This window comes from Poecilia latipinna, unplaced genomic scaffold, assembly GCF_001443285.1.
Source record: "Poecilia latipinna isolate Pla-1442-1.1 unplaced genomic scaffold, P_latipinna-1.0 Scaffold701, whole genome shotgun sequence".
NCBI classification, from domain to species: domain Eukaryota; kingdom Metazoa; phylum Chordata; class Actinopteri; order Cyprinodontiformes; family Poeciliidae; genus Poecilia; species Poecilia latipinna.
In genome coordinates this window covers 101,032-123,084 of record NW_015113317.1, presented here as the reverse complement: position 1 = coordinate 123,084, position 22,053 = coordinate 101,032, and the positions used below count along the sequence as shown (strand labels likewise).

Below are 22,053 nucleotides of genomic sequence, written 5' to 3'. Positions count from 1 at the left end.
AGTAAGTCAAATTTGGCTCTTTGGACAAATTTCTAACTACAAGAAATCTCTACTGCGATTATCTCTAAACTAAAGGCTGTACCATGATTAACTTATCATTTTTTAAGCAGCGGTAGAAGTAATTGTTGGACTTCTCTTAGTTTTACACAAACTTATCTTAGTATAATATCCTCAGACCCACCTACGCCTGGACACAAACCATTGTCATCTGATCAGAACATCTCCTTCATTGTTTATGTGAGGCTGGTTAATGTAGTGTGCTGATGTGACATGGTGCCAGGCCCAGTCTCTCCCAGGACCGGCGCAGGACTCAGGGGGTCTGGAGCGCGTCTATACATTCATACTCCACTTTGAGCTGTTTGTGAGTGGATAGAGCCATTAGGGGAGTTAGAGCCTCTCGTTGTAAGGGTGTGTATTTCTGTGTTTGTCAGTGAGGTGGAAGACAAATGGTCAAATTCACTCAACACATCAGCTGGCCCTGTGGGAGTACCAAGAGAAGGGGAAGTGGACGGACCAGAGCGGGGGGCTCTGGTTTCTCCCTCTATCCCCTCCCTCCAATCCTGTATTTACCCTCTAACAACCCCTCTTCTGCCCTCAGTCCCCTCTTCTCACAGATTCACGGACAGGCTCTTATCTCCATGGAAGAGGAAGTGAATGGGTGGGAGCTTCGGACCACTTTGACCCAATTAGTTGGGCTAATTAAGAGGCTCTGTGGCCTGTAGGTCAGAGCTCAAACACACTAAGGTAGACAGGAACCTCCAGCAATATTTTTTTAAAGACACAGGACAGACAAAGGGAGACATTTTAAAATTAATTGCAGAAATACATGCAGAAATGGGCCAATTATCAACTTACTGAGTCAAATGTTTTATTGCACTGCAAAAACACAAAATCTCACCAAGTATTTTCGTCTACTTTCTAATTCAAATACTTCACTTTAGATAACATAAAACTAACTTTCAAGTAACTTTTTAGCAACATATAGGAGCTTGGTTTAAGTAAATAATTCCTTAATATTGATTAAAAAAGTATAAGTTCCACTAGCAGATTATTTCACTTATATGATCAAAAAAATATCTTGTTATAAGAGAAATAATCTGCCAGTGGAGCTTCTCCTTTTTAATCCAATATTAAAGAACTACTGATTTAAAACAAGCTCCCATATCCTACTAAAAAGTCACTTGAAAGTTAGCTTTGTATTATTTCAAGTGAACTAAGATTGAATTAGAAAGTTGACAAAATTGGTAAATCTTGTGTTTTTGCATGAGTGAACTCAACACATGTAAGTGAAAATGTCACACTTCAATAAGGAAGTTGATACTGTGGGGGAAAAATTCAAAGTCGGATATTTTTAATGTCAGAGAGGTAAAACTGTAAGACATAGGAAGCGCATAAGTTATTTATGACATGTCGGTTCATGCCAACACATAGCTGTGGTTAATTCAAGCTGTGAGAGAGTGAGAGAGCGCAAGACTTTAACCAAATAACAGGAAGACAAAGTTTCTCTTATGTATTCTGTTGAGCATCATTAAACATGCTAGATTTGGAAATATCTGCAGCCTTTTGGGAATCCTAGAGTGAAGGCAAGAGTTCAAACTCTGTAAGACTCCTGCTTTAGTAATGCTAACCTCGCTAACCAGGCTAATTGCTAACAAGATGCAACTCACAACTCATGCTGCTTCTTGGCAGAAATCCTAAAATATGTTTTGAATATGTTCCTGTTTATTATCATTTTAAACAGAACCCAGAACTGACTAAGCGTGGAATTGGCAAGCCAAAGCTTTACAAAAATTGGAAAAACTGGCCACAAAATCGCTCAATGTTCACAGCCATTGCTAACAAAGACAGTGCAGTGAAAGCTGCAATGAATGAGTAGCAGCAGAGGATGTCATAAGTGTAACAGCTGTTTGTCATAGACACATTTCCATGCAGATATCCATGTACTGAACGCTGTACGACAGTTCATGCAATGATCCAGATGTTAGAGCTGGCTCTGGGAGTGTAATCTGCTCCTTCAAAGTCTTTTGAAAATATGAAGGAGACTCCGACAGCCCAGGGGACCGACCCCGACTCTGAGGCCCCCCTGCTTGAGCATGACATCACTCCCTGTGGTCTTTGGCCAGCACCCATGGATGCACATGCAAGGAGAACTGGAAAAGTCCTGGGGCATTCAGTAAAAGATTTTTTTTTCAACCTATGAAAGAGGAATTTTACTCCCTGTAATACTTTATGCTAAGTGAATGATATTTCTAAGAAAACAGCCCGAGTTTGATGCAGCAGCTGCCATTTTAGAGGTTTCATGCTTTCTTTGTTTTCCCAAGTTGTGGAAAAAGGAGCTGATGGAGACTCTGTCAACAAAGTGAAACATGAATCCAGTCATTCGACAACCTCCTGGACTTCCTCAAGTTGTGCCCAACCACTTAACCTAATTTTGACTGAGCAGGAACCTTGTGGTGTCTGCCAGCTTCCCCCGTCTTACAAACAGGATATTTCTTTCTTTGTTCCACTTGTTTACTGGTTGCTTATCTCAGTTTAAATCATCGCGCAAGACGACACAAACATGACCTGAAGGAAGGAGGAAGCATTGCACAGAAAGCACTTTTCAGCACCCCATTGTAGTGTTTGCAGATACTACAAACACCATAAACACAAGACAATCAGACATTAGGAACAAATAAAGACAGCAAAGTTTAGTGGAGTGAGAGATTGGCATACAGAGGAGATGATCTGACGACCGAAAGAGTGAAGAGAAATGTCAGAAAAGTTCAGATAATCTCCAGTGTTCATTTTCCAAAGAAGTGAAATTTCTATGCAATTTAAAAATATATTTCTTAATTAATTTTCTCAAATACTACAACCAAGGGTTTTGTATACCAGGAAACAAGAACAATGATGTGGAGATTATATCTAACCTCAAGTAAACGAAAGCACACCACAGATTAAAAATAATTCCTTCCTTATTCATTAGACAAAAGTAAGGTCAAACATTTAAATCCTTGAATAAAAAATAAACTTTACAGCAGCTGTTTTGCAGCATCCCTGCACAGTGCTGGCTTTAAACAGGAACACCACCTTTACATATGTAACGTAACAAATATTCTTCACTTTATCCTTTTAACAAGTCAAATTCTGTCTGAGAAGAATTGTGATTTGAGCAGCTTTTCAGAAATTTCACATTTAATTAAGTCTGCACTAACTACACTAAAAATGGGGCATTGAAACTACAAAATGAAGCAAAATGCACAGAGAAAAAAGTATTTTGCTGTTATTTGTAGGTCTTAAAAGAAAAGTTGGAATGTGCAAAGATTGGAATTAGCTGGTCAGGGCTCTAATTGGTGCAGCGGTGCTCCATGTGGAAAATCTTGCCCTGGGACAAAAAAACAAGTATTGCGTTTTAACGGCTTGCAAACTCACAAATGAATAAACCACAACACTTCTGGAAAAAATGTCCCTTTGGACTACAAGTGGAGGTGTTTGGCTAGGGGTCAATCTACCACTGAGAGACCAAGAACTCCTGAGTCGACCATATGTGGCAAACTGCAGCAGAAAAACCACCAGACTGGTGGAAAAGGATAAGAATCAAGATGCTGCAGTGGTCCAGTCAAAGCCCGGACAACAACCAGATTTAAGCGTTTGGTTGGGATCTTTAAAGAGTTGTGCAAGAATGATTATCTGGAAAACTTTGAACTAAAGAGTGAGTCAAGATTTCCCAGCTAACATGTCAAATCGAGCCAAAGTTGTAGAGAAATAGTTACTGCCGTCTCAGAAGCTGCTTCGCTGAGGGTTGTGCTTTCTTTATCACACATAGCTTTTCCATTTCAACTTCATCTTTGTTTGTTACACATTGACAAAGGGGAAACTATTGTGTCCTTTTGTAAACTTGAGGTTAGACTTGAATCAGTTTATAGCCTAAGAAGAACCAGATGAGTTTCATTACATCCTCATGTATAAAACTCTCCTGCTGAACGACTGTACATTAAACGTGGTTCTTGCATGTGTAGCAGTCATAAATCTTACCTTCTGGATCGAATTCAATGGTGTGACAGTTCGATTGGCCAACGCTCCACGGACAGTAGAACACAGACCCTCCCTCAGTAATGTTCGTCTGGCTCGTGTTGGCCTTCGGGGCTCCAATAACCACACTCGCACTGTGAGGGAGGCAGAGAAACACATTGGAAGTTTTTCCTCTTTTTCTTGGTTTAAACGTTAAAACTAACAAATCCCAACCATTATAAATGTGACATTAAGCCATTATTCAGCTCTGCTGCTCTCAGTCTGGTGTCTATTTACAGTCGCCCCTTCAGGCATATCCACTGAAAACAGCTTGCACATTTTACTACTCACAGATTGGTGTTTTTTTTCCCCTCACATGCAGAACATTTTAACAGGTTGCAGCTCTGTTTTTGCATATCTCACCCGGTTGATGCGATGGAAACTGTTGCTATCACATGTGCACATGTGACGCTCACATTAACTTCCCTCACACTTTGTCAGATGCACAAGGAGAAACACTTGCATGGTCACACATTCTCCTGGGGGGCATGATTCAATAGGAAAACAAGGGAGCAGACACGCTAAGTGGAGTCACACTCTTGTTTCTACAGCTGGGATGCTAAACGACTGTATCCTTTCAGTTCTACCGTACGAAGAGAAGAACCAACCACTTCAACATACTGAGAGAATAGTGGGACTTAGAGGTGAGCCCAGGAGTAATAACCAACCTGGACGGACTTCAGAGGTAAGAGTGATTAAGAAAAGTTAGTGATGACATGTTAATGGATTCAGTCGAGATTTGTGCAAGGATAAAAGTGAACAAAGAAGTACAGATAATATGTCTTAAGTGGATACTTCAGCCCTGACCTCATCACAAATACACTTGACCCAACAAGTACCAGACCCAGTTACAGTTGTTTCCATGTGGGCAGCAGAGGGAAAGGACCACTGGGACCAGACAATGTCTAGGGTGCTTAAAAACAGGAAGAGCCCACCCATTCCTGCTCTGGATCCTCCAATAGTATACAAACGTTTACGTTTTGGCTAAACTTAGCATCCTCTCCCCAAGGGCAACACTCATCTGAATGAAACAGCATGAAAACTCTGCTCAATAATTCACCAATACTAATCCCACTGAAACCATTACAAAACAATTGTACAAGGTTATATGAATAGTCCAACAAGGAGGCCAGACTGCCATTAAGCATTTCTAACTTAATGGTTTTGAAGAGACGACCTTTGGGGGGAAAAGCAGAAACTACAGAACAATGACGGAGCAACATGTGAAGCAGGAAATCCTATTTTTGTACTGAGCAAGAAAAAAGAAACAAATTACTTTATTTATAACCACTATGCATCCCAGTGGAGTTGCCCAGCTCTGAATTACAGCAAGCTCTTTTCACATTTTATTAAAGCTACACACTTCAATGTGTTTTGGGATTTATTTTATGTGACAAACCAACAAAGAGTAGTGCATAAATATGATGCCAAATGAGAACGGAACATCCTTAAACTTTCTCTAATGTCACTGAATAAAATCCAGAGCAATCCATCTTTAAAAATCACCTAATTAGCAATAAATAACTTTATTCAAGTCTAAATACAGCTGCTCAATGTGCTGTTAGAAAACAGCATCATTAATATTCAGTCCAAGCCAAGAGTATGGTGATTGTAGCAAAACACAAACAAAAGATCGATAAATACAGAACAATCCAGGAAGAAAACCTTTCGTAATCTCTGGGATATTGTCTAATAATGTTCTCAGTCCAATGACACTGGGGAAAATGAAGTACTAGATGTGCAAAGCTGGTGGAGACACACCCCAACAAGCTAGCAGCTGTAACTGTTGCATTTGGTTTTTCTACAACAGGCGTGTCAAACTCATTTTCATTTTGGGCTGCATCAAAAATCTGGATGCATTTAAACCGGCCCTTTAAATGCATTTAAAGGGCCGGTTGTGCCAGAATATTTTTGATAAAACCAATTAAACTGTTAAAATATCAATAGATAGCTGTAACTTTACACTGACAATTTAGGAATGTTTGTAAGGAATGTTTATGATAACTAATATATAATGTTAAATGTGACTTTTTATTACTCGCCGTATCGAACACGGACTATAACTTGACATCAAGTAAGGCTTATGCAGCTCAATGTCTTTGACCAATTTGAGAACATTTGCAGTAAAATCTGAAAAATTGGAGATTGGTTCGTTTTGAGTGCAAATTTGTGAAAAACAGAACTTTTGATGTAGCTTGTAGCGTGGAGGGTCACATAAAAAGCAACGGCGAGCCAGATTTGGCCCCCGGGCCTCAAGTTTGACACGCGTTCCTAAATGATTGCAAACCATAAAGTAGTGGAATATATTTTAAACCATCTTTAAATTTTTTTATTGAAATTTCAGAAAAAGTATTTACACATGTCACCTGCAAACCACCCAAATCTATTTAAGGAAAACATACAATCACACAAACTCTGTTTCATGCAGCCTTTAGAGAGTTTACTAGAGCAAACAGCACAACTATGCAACTCATAATAACAGGTCAGTGGACATTACAAGTCAAAACATTTTGTGTTAAATTAGATAAACAGAGAAAAAACATCAAAATACCAAAAAGTATATCATGCATCAACCAGAAAGTTTGGAGTTGATGAATGCTTATTTTGCTTCCTTTGCTGCATACATGCAGATGTAAGACTGATATCAATCTGAAAGTTCTGCAAATGAGGTTGAATTAGCACTTAATGGGCCCTTATCTGGAGAGGATCTAACTTTTTCAAACGTTCTCCCACCCAGCATACCTTTTCTGATTGTTGTGAGCTTAAACTTTGGCTTTTGTGTTGCTTGCATTTAATAAACCGCTGGCATTCTGCATTACAAATTCCTTTGTGGGAGAAAGGGTCTTGAGACTGGCATGTAAAATTATTCAATTAGGTGTGGGGACAAGCCCTACTCACACGAGTTGATCCTGCAGTGCCGACGGTCAGGTTGGACAAAAGAAACCCGTTCAGGCAGACGTCGCTCAGCATGCATTTGAAAAGCAATCTGTTTAGAGGAATGCATTGCAAACTATGGAGATAAGCTACTCTGTTTACTCGCGTGCAAGGATTTTAATTTCAATTTAGTCTCCAAATCCAACTAATTACCCTTTTAGAGAGTCTAGATATCCGAGCAATGTTCTGGTAGCAAAGTGGCAAAAGATGAAAAGAATTTGCAGCTTTATCCGTTTTATCAGCCATCACCCAGAGGCCGCTAATGATCTCCACCACCCAACTAACAATTAAGCATTCATTAAGCTACTGTAAATAATTCTGAATGCAAGTCAGGAATGTGTAAACAACTTGACTGTAGCTGTCTCATTAAAGGGTCAAGCAATCTGGTGATATTCTACAAAAAAAAAAAAAAAGTCTTCCCACACTGTAATTGCCAGACTGTAACCACTATTTTATGTGGGGTTGCAAAATTAAGGCTGATGCAAAGTGCTGGAACTCACTGATGTGACATTATTGTGTGCAGCCATGGCTAATACGGTTTATGATGAGGCTACAGGCTGAGGTTGTCAACAGGCAAATTCCATACACCCTCCTATTCGAGACCAGCACCCCCTTTCCATTCCACATTTAATTGTCTTCCACCCAGCTGCAAAGGCTGATGTCACTTCAACACCATTATAACAGCTTTAAGGGAGAACTAAGGGGGGAAAGAATCTAAATCACATTTGTTAGGCCTTCCAGTGTCGGCAGGAGTCACCATCTGCAGCCATAAACAAGGCTTAACAAATGCTGTGGCACATGTGTGAAGGAAGCGGGCGGGTGGTGAAAGCGCTCGTGGCCTTCAAAACTCACCATCACCTTAATAAAATGTGGCCTGCGACTCGTGGGACTTGCACTGAGCTATCAGCGCTTACTTAAGAAATGGAGTGGCTCCATATCAGCAAAAACAAGGGAAGTGCAGAGACCTGATCCGAGCCAGGTTCCTGCTCCCGAGTCATCAAGCGGAGAAATGACGAGAACCGAAGTCCTGCTTGGAGACCAGGTCTGTCACCAGCGCTTTTTGGCTTATTTTTAGGTGGAAACATAAAAATAACCAACGTTCTGGTCATTTTTCTTTTTTTACTGTAGATAAAAGACTGATTGTGTTAAACAGGAGAAAGTATTTTAACCCTTGATTTTCTGTTGTCCTGTTAGTTTTTTCCTTTAATTTTTAAAATATTTTTTTATCTAATATATCTACATATTAGACAATATAATATTTTCTTCCCAATATACCAACTTTTTTTCCTGAATATACTAGACTGGGTGATGCGACTTGAAAAGAAAAGATCTCTGAATTTTTTCATACCAGATACAATAGTCAATTTTTATTTTTTTTTTTTAATAGAGAAATGACAGAAAATATTGGAAAAGTGGCTTTAATTTCAGTCATCTCTTCTGTGAGTTGCATGAAGGAATATTGGAGCAGAAAAAAGACGCAATTTTACCAAACGAAATTGTGTTTGTTACGATAAAAAAGTTCTCTTAATGAGAAAAACGTTTTTGTTTCTTCAAAATAGACACAGTAATACACACAATTAATAATTTGTTACTGATGTTTTGAAAGATTAAGTATTTCTTTTAAATATTATCTGTAAAATGCGTACCAAAGCATAAACTTTACAAGATGCTCAAAATTACATTTTAATTTTTCTCATTAAAAGTTAAAAATACTAAATTGTATAGTTGACCTAAAACAAAGGTCCAAATAAATAGAAGCTGATAGCCCAATGGAAACCCAAAGAGTGCATTGGTGAAGAACAAATTAAATCTTCAAAAACCAAAATCAAAATCAATTGATCAATACAATTTTTTTGGTTTTTCACAATTTATTGCCCAGACCTGTATTGGAGTAATTTATGCAATATATTAAGAAAAAAAGAGAGAACAGCTGGAGGAATGAGAGTCGGCTGTAGTAAGACAGAGTGCATGTCTGTGAATGAGACGAAGCCAGCTGGAAGAGAGGGACTTCAAGTATTTACAGCATCGACCGTCCAGGAAAACAGGAAAGTGTGATGAAGAGGTGAAGAAGAGAGTCCGGACAGGATGGAACGGAGGGATACAAGTTTCAGGAGCAATTTGTGATAAAAGACTGGCAGAAAATGCTTAAGGAAAGATTTACAAGACAGTAGTAAGACCAGCTTGTATGGGCTGGAGACAGAGGCACTGGAAAAAAACACAGGAGTGTCTGAAGGTGCTGAGGTTGGACAGGATTAAGAATGAGGTCAGCACAGGTTGAGCGATGGGGAGATAAAGTTAGACTGAGATGTTCGAGACGCAGCTGCCAGGAAAAAGACAAAGAGGAGATATATGGACACAACTAGAGAGGACATGGAGGTGGATGGAGGACAGAGGAAGTAGAAGACAGTCAGATGGAGGACGATGAATCGCTGCGGCGACCTCTGAAAAAGGAAACAGCTGAACGAAAAATAAGCAAACAATTTAACCAATAATAAATCAAACATCTTCTCCGGTCAGTAAACGTGCCATTCCCAGGCGAGTTTGAATCTTATTTAACTTCAAATTCTGTGTGTCTGTTCTTAAATGGGATTTATTTCGAAATATTGGCAACTTTTTGGAATCAGATGGTTACTGTAAAGGCGTCAGTCAGGAAACACACATGAAGTCCGCTTTTTGCAGCTAGTGATGTCGACTACGCTAATCTGTAAAGACAGTTTAGAAAATGTGAGATTTTCCATAGCTTTCCAAGGTCCTAAATTACGTTTAGTTACTTTATGTCATTCATTCCATCTTTTATTTCCCCTTTTTATTGTATTTTTGTTCCTTTTTTTATTGACAAATGTTCTTTTTTTAAGTGTGTTGCAGTTATGGCTGAGGGAAGCTATCTAGTTGTTGATGGTTTACAGCAGGAAAGCCAGATAAAATATATTGAATGCTGTAAATTACAGCTGTTAAAGGTTACCCATTATGCTTTATTGAGCAAATGTGCAATTATACAACCGTACATCTTTGAAAAGCAGAAGTGGATCCTCCTGCACAACCATCAAGGATGCTGCAAGTGGTTTCTGAATGGTAAACCAACAACAAAACCCTTCTCTGATCAAGTAGCGAATGTGTAGCGCATATAGCGGTAAAATCAGCTGACCAAATGTGATGGAACTCCACTGTGGTTGCTAGGTAACGCCTAGCAACCTCCACTGTGGTTGCTAGGTGGAGGTTGCTAGGCAGTCACATTCCACAAAGCAGTGGAATATGATGTAATTTTTTTAATGGCTCCTTTTCCAAAAAACATTATCTTATTGCCAAAAAAACATTTAGGTGTTTTTTTAATCACTTCAACTGTTTTTAGCAGCAGTAAAGACCCAAATGGGAGTTTAAAAATGTGCAAAATGAGAATTTTGCTATTTTTTTTTTCATTTTTAATCTGATGTTAAAATCAAGTAACATCAGATCAAAGCATTACGAAAACTTGAGATGACAAATCCATAACCAGCTTGTCTATTTCTGCTATTGATTATTTAGAGCATGACTAACTCAGACTGAGATCAGCTGAATGACTGACAAAAGAAACTCAAGAAGTGCATGATGACTTGTTCTAGACAGCATGGAGCCATATGAGCGGCCTCGTGTCCTCCTCTCAGAGCCAAGGCCAGACAGAAGCCGTGCGAGTCCTTATTCTGCCATATGGACGGTCGTCCCCTCACATACACACACGCCTACACTAAAGTACAGGAGCACGGAGATGATGAGAGAAGCAGTGTCTGCTGGGATGGCGTGTGCTGACTACAGACCGTCTACTGTGCTGAACTGCAGCCACATTTTTCATTCACCGTCACATGGAGCTGGAATTTTGAGCCACAACAGCAACATAAAAGAGATCTGCATGTTCCCTTGAAAGCCTGGGGCAAGATGTGTCCAAAAACGTATAGACCTTCCTACAGCCAAGGACGGACTTACAAAGAAGCTGATTCAACGCTGATAAGATAAACAGTCCACTATGTGGAGGATCTGAACCCAGATCAGAGCAAAAAAGAAACCTAGTTTCCTCAGTATTCTCAGAAGGATAATGCAGTTAAGCAACAGGTGGCCTGGAAATTACTAGCGGTGCTATCTAAGGCATGCACACCCTGCTGTTTATTGTCGCGCAGGAACAATCTGACAACTTCCAGACAAAATTTGAAATAACTGTTCAAACTTTCACACAACTCAGCAGGTTGTGGAGTCTCCAATCTGTTAAATGAATTAGCAAGTTCACACCAAAAAGATTTAGCTATCTTTAGTTTTTTGTTTTTTTTCCACTCAGAATCTTTCATCGAGGAGCAATTAGCTCACTTCCTGCCAAGTCACAGCTGCGAACATATTTCAAAAGAGGCACGTAAGAAATGTAAGCCATCTTGTTACTTTTGTAAAACATCAGAATGTCTTGTAGTCATAGGGAAGACAAAGTTTCCAACCCCCCTCAGCAGCAATTACCACCCAATCCTCCCCTCCTCCAGGTTCTCCTGCAGGGGGTTTAACAGCCTGGTGGTTCACACCTCTCCACAATGGCCACATCAGGGGGTCCAATGCTCTCACCTCGGGATAGAGAAGCTGTTGTCTAAAGGGAAAAATGGTGGTGAAGGGGGTTGCAGCTGTCTGAGGGCCAATGTCCAACCCAATCCAGAACTTCAGGCCCTTCCCACACAAACAGCTCCCTGCAAAAGTATTCACACCTCTTGAACTCTTGAGCAATTTGCCACAACATGACTGCAAACTTCAGTCCTGATGCATTGCATTAGGATTTTAGATCATAACATAAAACACAAAGTAGTGACATGGAAGGATAATTATATGTAGCTCTGAAAAGAATTACAAATAAAGGTTGGGAAGGTGTTGTATTCTGCACCTCTCTTGCTCTGATACCTCTGAAGTAAATGTAGAGAACATGTGTCAAACTCAAGGCCCAAAACAGGACCACAATACACTCCATAGGGCCAATAAAACCTTTAAGATGATATTTGTGTGGTTAAATATTATCTTATTAATCAAATCAAAGCAGTTTTTACATATTACCAAAATGCATCAATGTGAAAAGATGTACTCGTTGAGTGGAGAGGCAGCTGTTTATTAATGGGTAGTTTTAAGAGTATTTCCCAACTGCAAACCTACCAAGACTTGGTCATCTACCTAAACCGAGAAGCTGGACAATGAAAGTGATAGTCAGCAGCCAAGAGGTCAGTGGTAATTCTAGAGCTGCTGCATAGAGTCGCATAGTATCAGGTAGAATACGTTGTGCATGGCGAAAACTGCTAAAAACACTAGAAGTCTTTTTTGAGGTTTTCCATAAGCAGTGTGGAAGATAGCAATGACGAATGGAGTTGAAAGCAGTAATGTGGCTGGACTGAAGGTTCACCTTCCAGCCATGAAAGCAACTAAAAAGCAACTGGAAATCAGAAATACTTGAAAATTCCTGTTATCAGATGCATTCCATATAAACTGACTGACATTGAGTTTTGGGGGTTTTTTTGCCAAAAGCAAGGGGGAAAAATTATGACTGAAGCCACAATTGCAGCCAAAGGCCATTCAATAAACACCATTTTCTCTTACTTCTTACCAGAATTCCTTAAAGTTTATTGCTCTAAAGCAGTGGTTCCCAAACTTTTTCTGGGCCCCCACTATGGATTGCAAATGGCTGTCTGGTTGAACGACGCTGTGAGTGGGGGGGGAAGGATTCTTAGAGACTCCCTGTCTCTAAGAACGGGTGTGAGGGAGGGGGAATCGACTTTTTTGGGGGGGAAATGAATGTACATAGCTGAATATAGACAACAACATCGGTAGCCTACAGGCTACTTGTTAAGCTTAAGGTGAGGCATTGATATTAGCTAGTCATCTTTTAGCTAACATTACCAGCATTCAACAGCTTGACTCAACTCAGTCGGTTAGTTTGGGGGAAAAACTGTGAAAAGTTCTTTGCGTTTTGCTGCCATGATTCTAACACACCTGAGCAGCTCTGCACAGCAGCAGCAGGTCTCCTTCACAGGTGTAAACCCAGCGCGAGCATCGTAGCGCTCATGTTGCGTTTAAATGCGGCTCGGAAAAACAGGTTACGACATGTTAACAACGGATTAAACAGTTTTAACTGCTGATAAAAGTGACAGAGGACACAGATATGGGAAGTGTGGAAGCCTCTACTGTATCAAATTGATATAGGAATAACAGAGAGTTGGCCATTCTAAGGTAAAAACCCAGTGCATAGAGCATTCATGTATTTTTTCATCCAGACGGCTTCCCGCGCCCCCGCTGCAATGGCACGGCGCCCCCCTAGGGGGCGCGCCACACAGTTTGGGAACCTCTGCTCTAAAGTGTCAAAATGTGAAAAGTTCAGTGGGTTTGAACTCTTTTGCAACGCACTGCACAGAGAAACACAAACCCACATGTCATTTTTAAAAGCCTTCTTTCTTAACTTTGCTGACTACACACAGGCTGACGTCATGCACTGTACTGGTTGCCATATAAAGGATAGCCCTTCATCAGATTACCAGTGATGTGAGTCATTTGTGTGAGAGCAGGAGGCCAGAGTTAAAACAAACCAGCCCCACAGGCAGACACAGATTTAATCCAGCAAAGCATGAGTCAGGAAGACCCCAACCCACAGCCAAATCATATAACTGGGCATTCCCCAAGCAAAGCAGCAGAAGATTCAGATGCCCTTTAAGCACATCATCAACTAAACTGACATCTTTTTAAGTGAAAAAACCACATACTGTAATATAGAAACTCTTAAAGCATTATTAAAACACACAAAATGTTCCCAACCACCAGCCTGTTGCCAATGGATGCACATAATGTTCAATAAAGAACATTTCAGCTGCATATTAGAAGGCTAGTAAGTATTAGGCACAAACAGTCATTGAAAGACCTCCTCCAAAAGAAAACGGTAAACAATTTCAGCCATCAGACAAAGGCTTTCTTTGTCTGCACGCATCAAGGACCTGGATGAAGAAAAGCTTGGCAACCCAAATATACAAGCTGTGCTCCTGCAGCTGAAACATCCACTGGTTCGATTTAGAAAAAGACCCAAAGAAAGAGACACCAGAGAAAACAATAACAAAGTTGGAGTCGATGTTGCAAAAAGAAAGGCTTTAAAAACGACAAGAAAAATGGCAGCAGATTTAGCAGCCAAGGGAGTCCTTGATCCAAAGTCAATATTAGCTCAATTCTAATCCTATTTGAGAGGGTAACCTCTCGAAGTTCCAAATGTGGTCAGTCAGAGCTCTGTTTACAATAGTCATGGTATCTGCTTCAGTTTCAAATTGCCCCTTGGCTAATTCCTACCATTTAATACCCAAACTTTGCTATTTTTCCCTTCCCTCTTCCATCTCCATAGATGTAAACAGATAAATTTGTAGCCATGACGTTGTGCAGTAACTCTGTGACCTCTTGTTAGTGGATGTCACACAATGTGTTCTTGAAGCCACATTTCCTTACCATACCAATATTAGTAATAAAAACACTGACAAAAGATTTTTTTAAGTGCTCGCACTGTAAAAATATGTATTATGCTCATAATTATCTGCAAGACCCCATCAAGAGTTTGATTGGTGCTCTACTTTGGGATCATATATTCTCATAAGTGTTCCACAAGAATCCACAATATCACTCATCTTTTCTGAAAATAATATAGAATTAAATAAATTACAATTAGATATGATTAAAAACAGACCGACGTACAAAACCAGGTCAGTCACTCACTATCAATTCCTTAATAGCAATTATAGAGAAAAATGCTTATGGTAAGACTTTTGGTTTTTCTTAGATAGAAATGTATGAAGTCAACAGAAAGTATCTTGCTGCTCTTTTCCCCTTTGTGTATTTGACCAGGCCTGTAACACACAGTTCACCGAAGCTATCCTCAGGCGTTCCACCATGGTGGGCCAACTATCAGTGTCCAAATTCAATTTCATGACTCAGGCTGAAGGGCATGACAGACCCACATATATAAACTTGTTATCAAAAATTAGCATCAGAGCTGGAGAAAGCAACCCTTTGTCTCTAAGTATTTATGGAGGGAGAAGTGTTTTCCTTCTTCTTTTCACATCTACATCTGCTATCCTTCTTGTTTCTTACACAGATTTTGCCAATTGCAAGGATCTCAGACCGCAGCACAAGTACGATTATTTCTACTCGTTGTCTTTGGTACTCAAAATAAATTTTGTTATCAAAGAGCTGGATAATAAATCAACAACAACATATATTGCAATAGAGACATGGTCAATATCAATTCATAATATGTTTGATAGAATATTCAGTGTTCAATATAGAGTATTCAATGAACTCTGATCCAGAGCTGCACGGCATTCTGGGAGATGTAGGCAGAGGAAAGTCTTTAGCTGCTCAACCTCTCACAGCCAGCTAAGTAAGGCTTCTGGAATCAACTAACTGACTCACTCTCTGGTTACCTAGCAACTCACTCTCACTTTGGTTACCTAGCAACGACTTGGTGAGTAACTGACGCAGCAGCAGTTTAGGATTCCGACACTTTGGCTCTTTAACTGCTTAAAAATAAAACGGCGTGCAGTGAAAACTGGATAAAAGAAGAAAGGCATGTCAGATATTTAATACAAAAACAAATCAACAATGATCAAAACTCATCTTTTATTGTCCAGCCTTAAAGTTAATTAACTTTAGAAGAGTTGTTTCAAGCACATTAACTGTTGCTTCAAATAGAAATAACTCAAAAGACAGAGGATTCAGAGTTGATTAGTATTTACAGCGGTGGGAGCGGTTATAAAAACTTTGAAAACCACTTTGCTAGAGCAACTTGAATTAAATACGTTTTTAAAAAGGCACAATAATTTAATCAACATAACTGGGTTTATAGAAACTTCCCCTGGCACAAAGAAACTTTTTCTGCAACCCTGAACTGACCTCTGTGGCTTCACAGCTACTCCCCCACTCCACACTTCTCCAAAGCGTGGGTGTAGATGATGTGTCGGTGAGAGATGAGATAAAAGCAACGCACTTCACGTCTGATACGTTTTGATGAGTAAACCTTGGAAAAACTGTGGATGAAAAGTGGCAGATATCTGTGGTTTGCAGATAAAGGAATGAGTCACTGACTTAAATCTGCCTTCTAAGACTTTTTTGTTTGTTTGACTTGTGAATGCATATCACTGAAAGGAAAATTACAGGGCAATGAGCTGTAGGAAATTTCTGTGTTAGAACATTACTCATGTTTATACCTGGGGTCTTCAGCCTGAGGCTCCGGGGCCACAAGTGGCTCTTCAGACAATAATGAAGAAACTTTGGTTAAAACGGTAAAGAACCAACTAAAACACTACAATATAGATCTTATGACAATATGTTTTGGTATTTAATGTAATACTAAAAAAGTATTTACAACTTCTTTTCAGACTTTTTTAGGCAACTGCATGTTCCTGCAGTCAAAGCTCCACATGAGGTCCTCATATTTTCATATTGATGCTCTAATGGAACCAACAGTAGGGGAAACAGTATAAATAACTCTGACAGTACAGTCTGTTTATAGGGTTTTCGAACATCATCAATTGGAATTTATAGCCGAAACGATAAATCTAAATTCTTTCAAGACATTTTTCACAAAAAATGCCCGTTACTAATAGATATACAAACAAAAGCTGGTTTTATCTATTTATGAAATAATTACATTCAATTTACACAACAGAATCACTTTATTTATACTTCAGTATTTTTTATTTTATTTTGAAAATAGTTTTTATGTTGTTTTCCACAAATAACATCTTATTGAAGAAAATGCATCCATCTTCTTTTTGTAAAAGTTTAAGTAAAATCACGATTCTTAATTTATTACAACAAAATTCTATAATAGACATTTAACTGAAATTATATGGAGGATGCGTTTGTATAAACACCATTTGGAAATCTCTCACAGTAATGATACAAAAGACCATTTTACTGACCAAAACAATGATAGTTCTAGAAAGAAAATGATGAGCAGATGTGTGGCCATCGACCACTAAGGTGGCTGCAAGTGTTGTTTGTGAGCATAAAGTTTAGAAAATGATTTCTTTTGAAGTAGTTTTAAGTGTAGCCTGCCAGGACCCAACGTCACACAGCAGCATTAGGTTAAATAAATTACTTTTTCCTAAATATAATTTTTCATGTGAAGTTGCAACAGTTAGCTTCAACTTAGACTTTTTTGTTTGCATCTAAACCAAATGAAGTTCTAATGTTCTTCCCAACCTTTGGCTTGAAGTAATTGTTTTTGGGCCAAGATAGGCTGACATAATTTGAGTAGAATAACAGACAGTGTCCTTGAAATAACATTTAGAGTGTAAAAAGGTAAAAAAAAAAAAAAAAATTAACTTAATTTCCCTTTGGAATCCAAAAGTATTTTGGAATTGAATTGAATTATGGAGAAATGTCATAATCATAATATAAAGTTGGTTTACTCTGTTGAATTGTTTGGAGGAACGTCTTCAAAATGTCAGAGTTCTCTGACATTTCTCTTGATTTTCTCCTCTTTGCTGAAGAAATAGCCAATGAAATATTTTGTTTATGAACTCAGAAAGTGGAGACTTTCTTCACTACTTTTGGTGAGTAAAAGTACTGAACGCCATCCCTCTGTTCTACTTCATCTACATTCTCTGAACAAAGCTCTGGAAATGAATAAAACTACTGCGAGCTACAGGCCTAAACACCCGCTGACAGGCGAAAAGTTGTAAAAGCAATGATATATTCCATTTAAGTGTGATGATTCAACTGTAAGAAAGTTAAGATTAAGTCATCGGTAAAATGACGTCTAGTGTGTCTGGGGCTGGAAGTGATGAGGAGAGGGGCTAGACAGTGGGGGGAGGTCTGGGCGATGGATGAATTAAAAAGCCCTGCAGAATGACATCAGCATAAGAGGGAGTAAGGAGCAGGATGAGGGAGAGGGGAAAGCTTTATGCAAACAACTGTCACCTCTTAAATCATACCGTCCTCCTACGGCCCTCGTTTCCCAGGAAGAAAAATTAGCACCACTAGGAAGAGGGTTTTAAAGAGATAAGTAGGGGAGATGCGGAGGTGGAGTCTCCCACATGTCTTAGGGTCTGCCGTCCTGAGAATTGGGGAGGAGAAACAGGGAAACCGAAGCTGATGCTGGCGGCCCACACGCCACAAAGCCCTTTCTCCAATCCCAGCATGCCGGCTGGTTACACAGCACTCAGCAAGTCTGCATGTCTGAGTGAAACTTTTGTTAATAATAACTCAAAACAACATTCAAGGTTTCCCTATGCAAGATAGTGATTCAGATGCATAGACACCCACTGAAATTACAATTTGTCCCCCCCAACCCATCCATTTCATGCTATCCACAGACCACTGGGGTATTAGATATGACCACAGGCATGTATGCAAGAGTTGAAATTCCAAAAATGACTGATGCCAAAACCCTTTCAGGAAGAATGCTGAGACAGTCACTGCATGCCGAGTGCCACAGGGATCACATCTCCTCTGAGCCAAGAAGCATCACGGAGAACCGGATTACTGAATGTAATTAAGATTAAAAGGTCAAAAACTAATTTCACTCTGTTGGATAATAAGATTATCCCTCTGACAGACTTTAAGATAAATGGTTCCTCATTCAGGTTCGTATCTTTTTTGTCATGACCTCGCCTCTCCTTCATACTGTAATCATTTTAGTTTTATTCCAAGAGTCATTCAATCAGGGCACCAGTCTGCTTCTCGGGAGATATTAAATTACAGTCAGTTGTGTTCGCTGTGAGGGTGTGGGTACGCGCAGGACATGTGCCCATATGCGCGCAGTTGTAAACTTGGAGCCTAAACTAAATCTGAATTATGTTTATTAAATCTGGCTGTGCTACTTTTGACAGGAAATTAGAGGCAAAGGCTTCAACAGAGCTGAATGGAAACTTCACTCACTGACTGTGCGCAACACAGAGTTCAGTTGAAGACAAAACTCCACATTTTAACTTTCTTGTACGTTTATTATTATTATTTGTAAGACACTCACCTGGCAGATTCAGACAAATAAAAGTCAACAGCATATCCGAAGTAGCTCCCCTCAGGTCCGCTATAAACAGCTGGGTTCTCCACGTCCAGGTTGAACGCTTCGCACGCAGGCCGAGAGAAAGTGGCCAAAAGCCCGATGATACAGAGGGACGAGCGGACGACAAAGGCTGCGGTCCCCGGCGTCTTTACGCGTGATCGCTTCGAGCCCATTGTTACCACAGCAATAATCCACTAAAGTTTGGTTGCAACACAGTCCGAGCTTTCAGTTTAACTAATCCGAAGATGAATCCCGAACAACTGTAACTTAAAATGGCATCACTTTGACGCTGGCCGGGCAGGATCTCATTAATGCTCCGTCAGCTCCTCAGCTGCGTCCTTTCGCCTTCACCCCCTCTGATTCTCTCCAGACGCACGCCCACTCTGCTCACCTAATCACCACGACACGCAGGGAGTTCCCACAGCAAAGTTTGGAGAAGGAGGAGTTTGTGATTCCCTAGAAAGAGAGGAGAAAGAAAGAGAGAAATAACTCCTGATCCACTAACCCAAACTTTACGAGGGTGGTCAAAGTGTCGCCGGGGAGATTATTACCCGACTGAACAATGGATCCCCAATCTTTGCTATTGATTTTATCTTTCACTTATCCTGAGCTTCTTAGATCAAAGTTGTTTCCTGAGAACGAATCCTGATAAGTGATGGAAAGGTCAATGAAACTTCTCATCCAACCCAGCAACAACTCACCGTCACATGTCTGACCAGGCGCCCCTTAAACGTTGTTATAGGGCGGCAAACAAGTGACAGTATTGACACAATGCAAGGCAAAATTACTGGGGTTTTATTCATATTGTAGGTAAATCCATTTACTGCTACTTTATTGGCAAATCACATAGCAGCAACTCAGTTGGGCATAAAGGGGACTTGCTAAAATTCAAACTGAGTATTTGAATGAGGAAGAAAGTAGATTTTAGTGATTTTGCATGGTTGGTGGTGCCAGATGATCTGCTCTGGGTATTCCAGAAACAGCAAATATGGGATTTTATCCATCTTCTCATAGCTAATCTGAGGCTAATCCTTCTCAAACTGGTTTCTTCATAATAACTTGATCATGTTTCCCAGGCCTAAACGGACATATCTAAAGCATTTCTGACACCTGCACAGCATTTTAAATCTAAAATGAATAGACAAATGCAACAGTGAATTAGGGCTATTGCAGCCAGAAAAAAGGAGTACATTTTCTTTAAAACAAAAAAAAGCATAGAAAATTTCAAGAAAATATCAAGAAAATTTCTGAGTTTGTAAAGTCAAAAACTTGCTAGAAAAGAATCTGAAATTTTAAGATTAGTCTCAGAAGATTTATAGAATAAACATAGAAAGCTCTGAGTTTAGAAAGTCAAAAAATGCTAGGAAAAAAATCAGAAATATTTAAATTAATGTCAAAATTTCAAGAAAACAAATGGAGATTTCTCAGTTTGAAAAGTCATAAAACTGCTAAAAAGATCTTTTTTTAATTAATATTAATCTCAGAAAAATTCAAGAAAACAAGGAAATTCATGAGTTTCCAAAGTCAAAAAATTGCTAGAAAAATTTTTCAAACTTTAAGATAAATCTCTGAAAATTTCAAGATTTCAACATGGAAATTTCTAAGTTTGAAAAATTGCTTGAAAAATCTCATAAATTTTCCTAAGTAATAAAATATCAACTTTTGAATCTCAGAAATTGTAATGCTTTGTCTAGAAAATTTCTGACAATCTAAAGATTTCCTTGTTTTTTCTAGTAAATTTTCAACTTTTCAAACTCAGAAATTTTATTGGTTCTTCTAGAAGATTTCTGAAATTGATTTCCTCTCTTTTTTTTACATCTAATGGTCCTAATACACCATCGTAGACATCTCATCAAACATGTAGTTAAAATGTTCCTGGACGTTTGATAGAATGGCTTCATCAAGCCTGAAATTCAACATATGTATTTAATCAAAATTTTGACAAGAGCTATGGGTCAAAGCAATCACATTTTCAACTCATTTTCATGAGCTAAATAAAACTTAACAAGCCACTCAGAGAGGCTCATGGAGATCCGGAGTTTGGGAGGAAAACATTTACTTAAAAAAATTTCCAAAGCCAAAAGTGAACCAACTACTACTTCACTTCCAAAATTAAGACCTAAAGCAATGAGTTATATCTGTACAACTCCATACTAATTAGTCTTTTATCAGCCAGCGCGTGAGCCATATGTATTTCCGCGTAATTACAGTGTGGATGTGACTGTGAATGTGTCCGAGTGCTGAACATGGGAGGGGGTGTGGGAAGATTTCTAACTCCTGCTTCTGACTCACACCAGACGGAGGAAAGTGGTTAGACTGCAGAAAACAAGTGCTCCCTCCAACGAGACCTTTAATAAACCAATCCAGGCCTGCTGGAATTAGTGACTGTTGGTTTAACCGATTCATACGAAGCGTCGGCGATTCGACGCTGCAGGGGCCAAATTTGGCTGTGTGGCAGCAGCAGCAGCAGCAACATGAACTCTTCGTCGAGCTTTTGCTCGTATTTATAACCCGACCAAGTGGCTGGACGCGCAAAGAAAAGCACGACTGGAGAAATCCGGGGCGTCTGGAGGGGCCGGTCCACAGCTGTCGGGGGCACTTGATGGTTCAAAGCCCTAATCCAAGAGGGGGGTCTCGTTCACTTACTCTGTTTTTAGGTTCTCAAGATGCAGATTGTAGATGAATTGTGGAAGAGTTCAAGCTGTGGTTGACTGAAAGATCCATCATGTTTAGCCATTAAGCTGATTTGTGGTGGAAAGTTTCCATCCAGTGTCACGGCTTGATATTTTTTAGAAGTGCTACGCCCTGCAAACCCTGAAAAAAAGAACATGATGTTACATCAGCCACACAGGGATGGTTTTTATTTACTGTACCCAGCAAAAGTATTCACACTACAGGAACTTTTCCAGATTTAATCACTTTATAAGGTCAATTTTACATTTATTTTAGGGTAATTGGAAAGTGGAAAAAGAAGGATACGGGCCTCTTTTACTCCTCACAAATTAGTTAATACCGTGAGCATTTGGGTCACTAATCCC

At 39.5% G+C, this 22,053-nt stretch overlaps 1 protein-coding gene and 1 long non-coding RNA gene across 2 annotated transcripts in view; one reads left to right on the top strand and one right to left on the bottom strand.

The window, feature by feature from the left end:
- The window catches only part of itga5 (integrin, alpha 5 (fibronectin receptor, alpha polypeptide)), a 52,347-nt gene extending 32,833 nt beyond the window's left edge, over positions 1-19,514 (bottom strand). Inside the window, exons 1-2 of the mRNA XM_015045019.1 lie at positions 18,980-19,514; positions 4,018-4,148 (exon numbers count right to left, since the gene is read on the bottom strand). Coding sequence (XP_014900505.1) covers positions 4,018-4,148; positions 18,980-19,188 — 340 coding nt within the window. The 5' untranslated portion in view covers positions 19,189-19,514. The remainder of the gene's footprint in view (positions 1-4,017; positions 4,149-18,979) is intronic.
- On the top strand, positions 15,164-20,764 carry LOC106955064 (uncharacterized). Its single transcript, XR_001426493.1, has 3 exons — positions 15,164-15,488; positions 18,712-18,717; positions 20,750-20,764. It is a non-coding gene; the product is annotated as an uncharacterized LOC106955064 (long non-coding RNA).
- Positions 20,765-22,053: the final 1,289 nt, after the last annotated feature.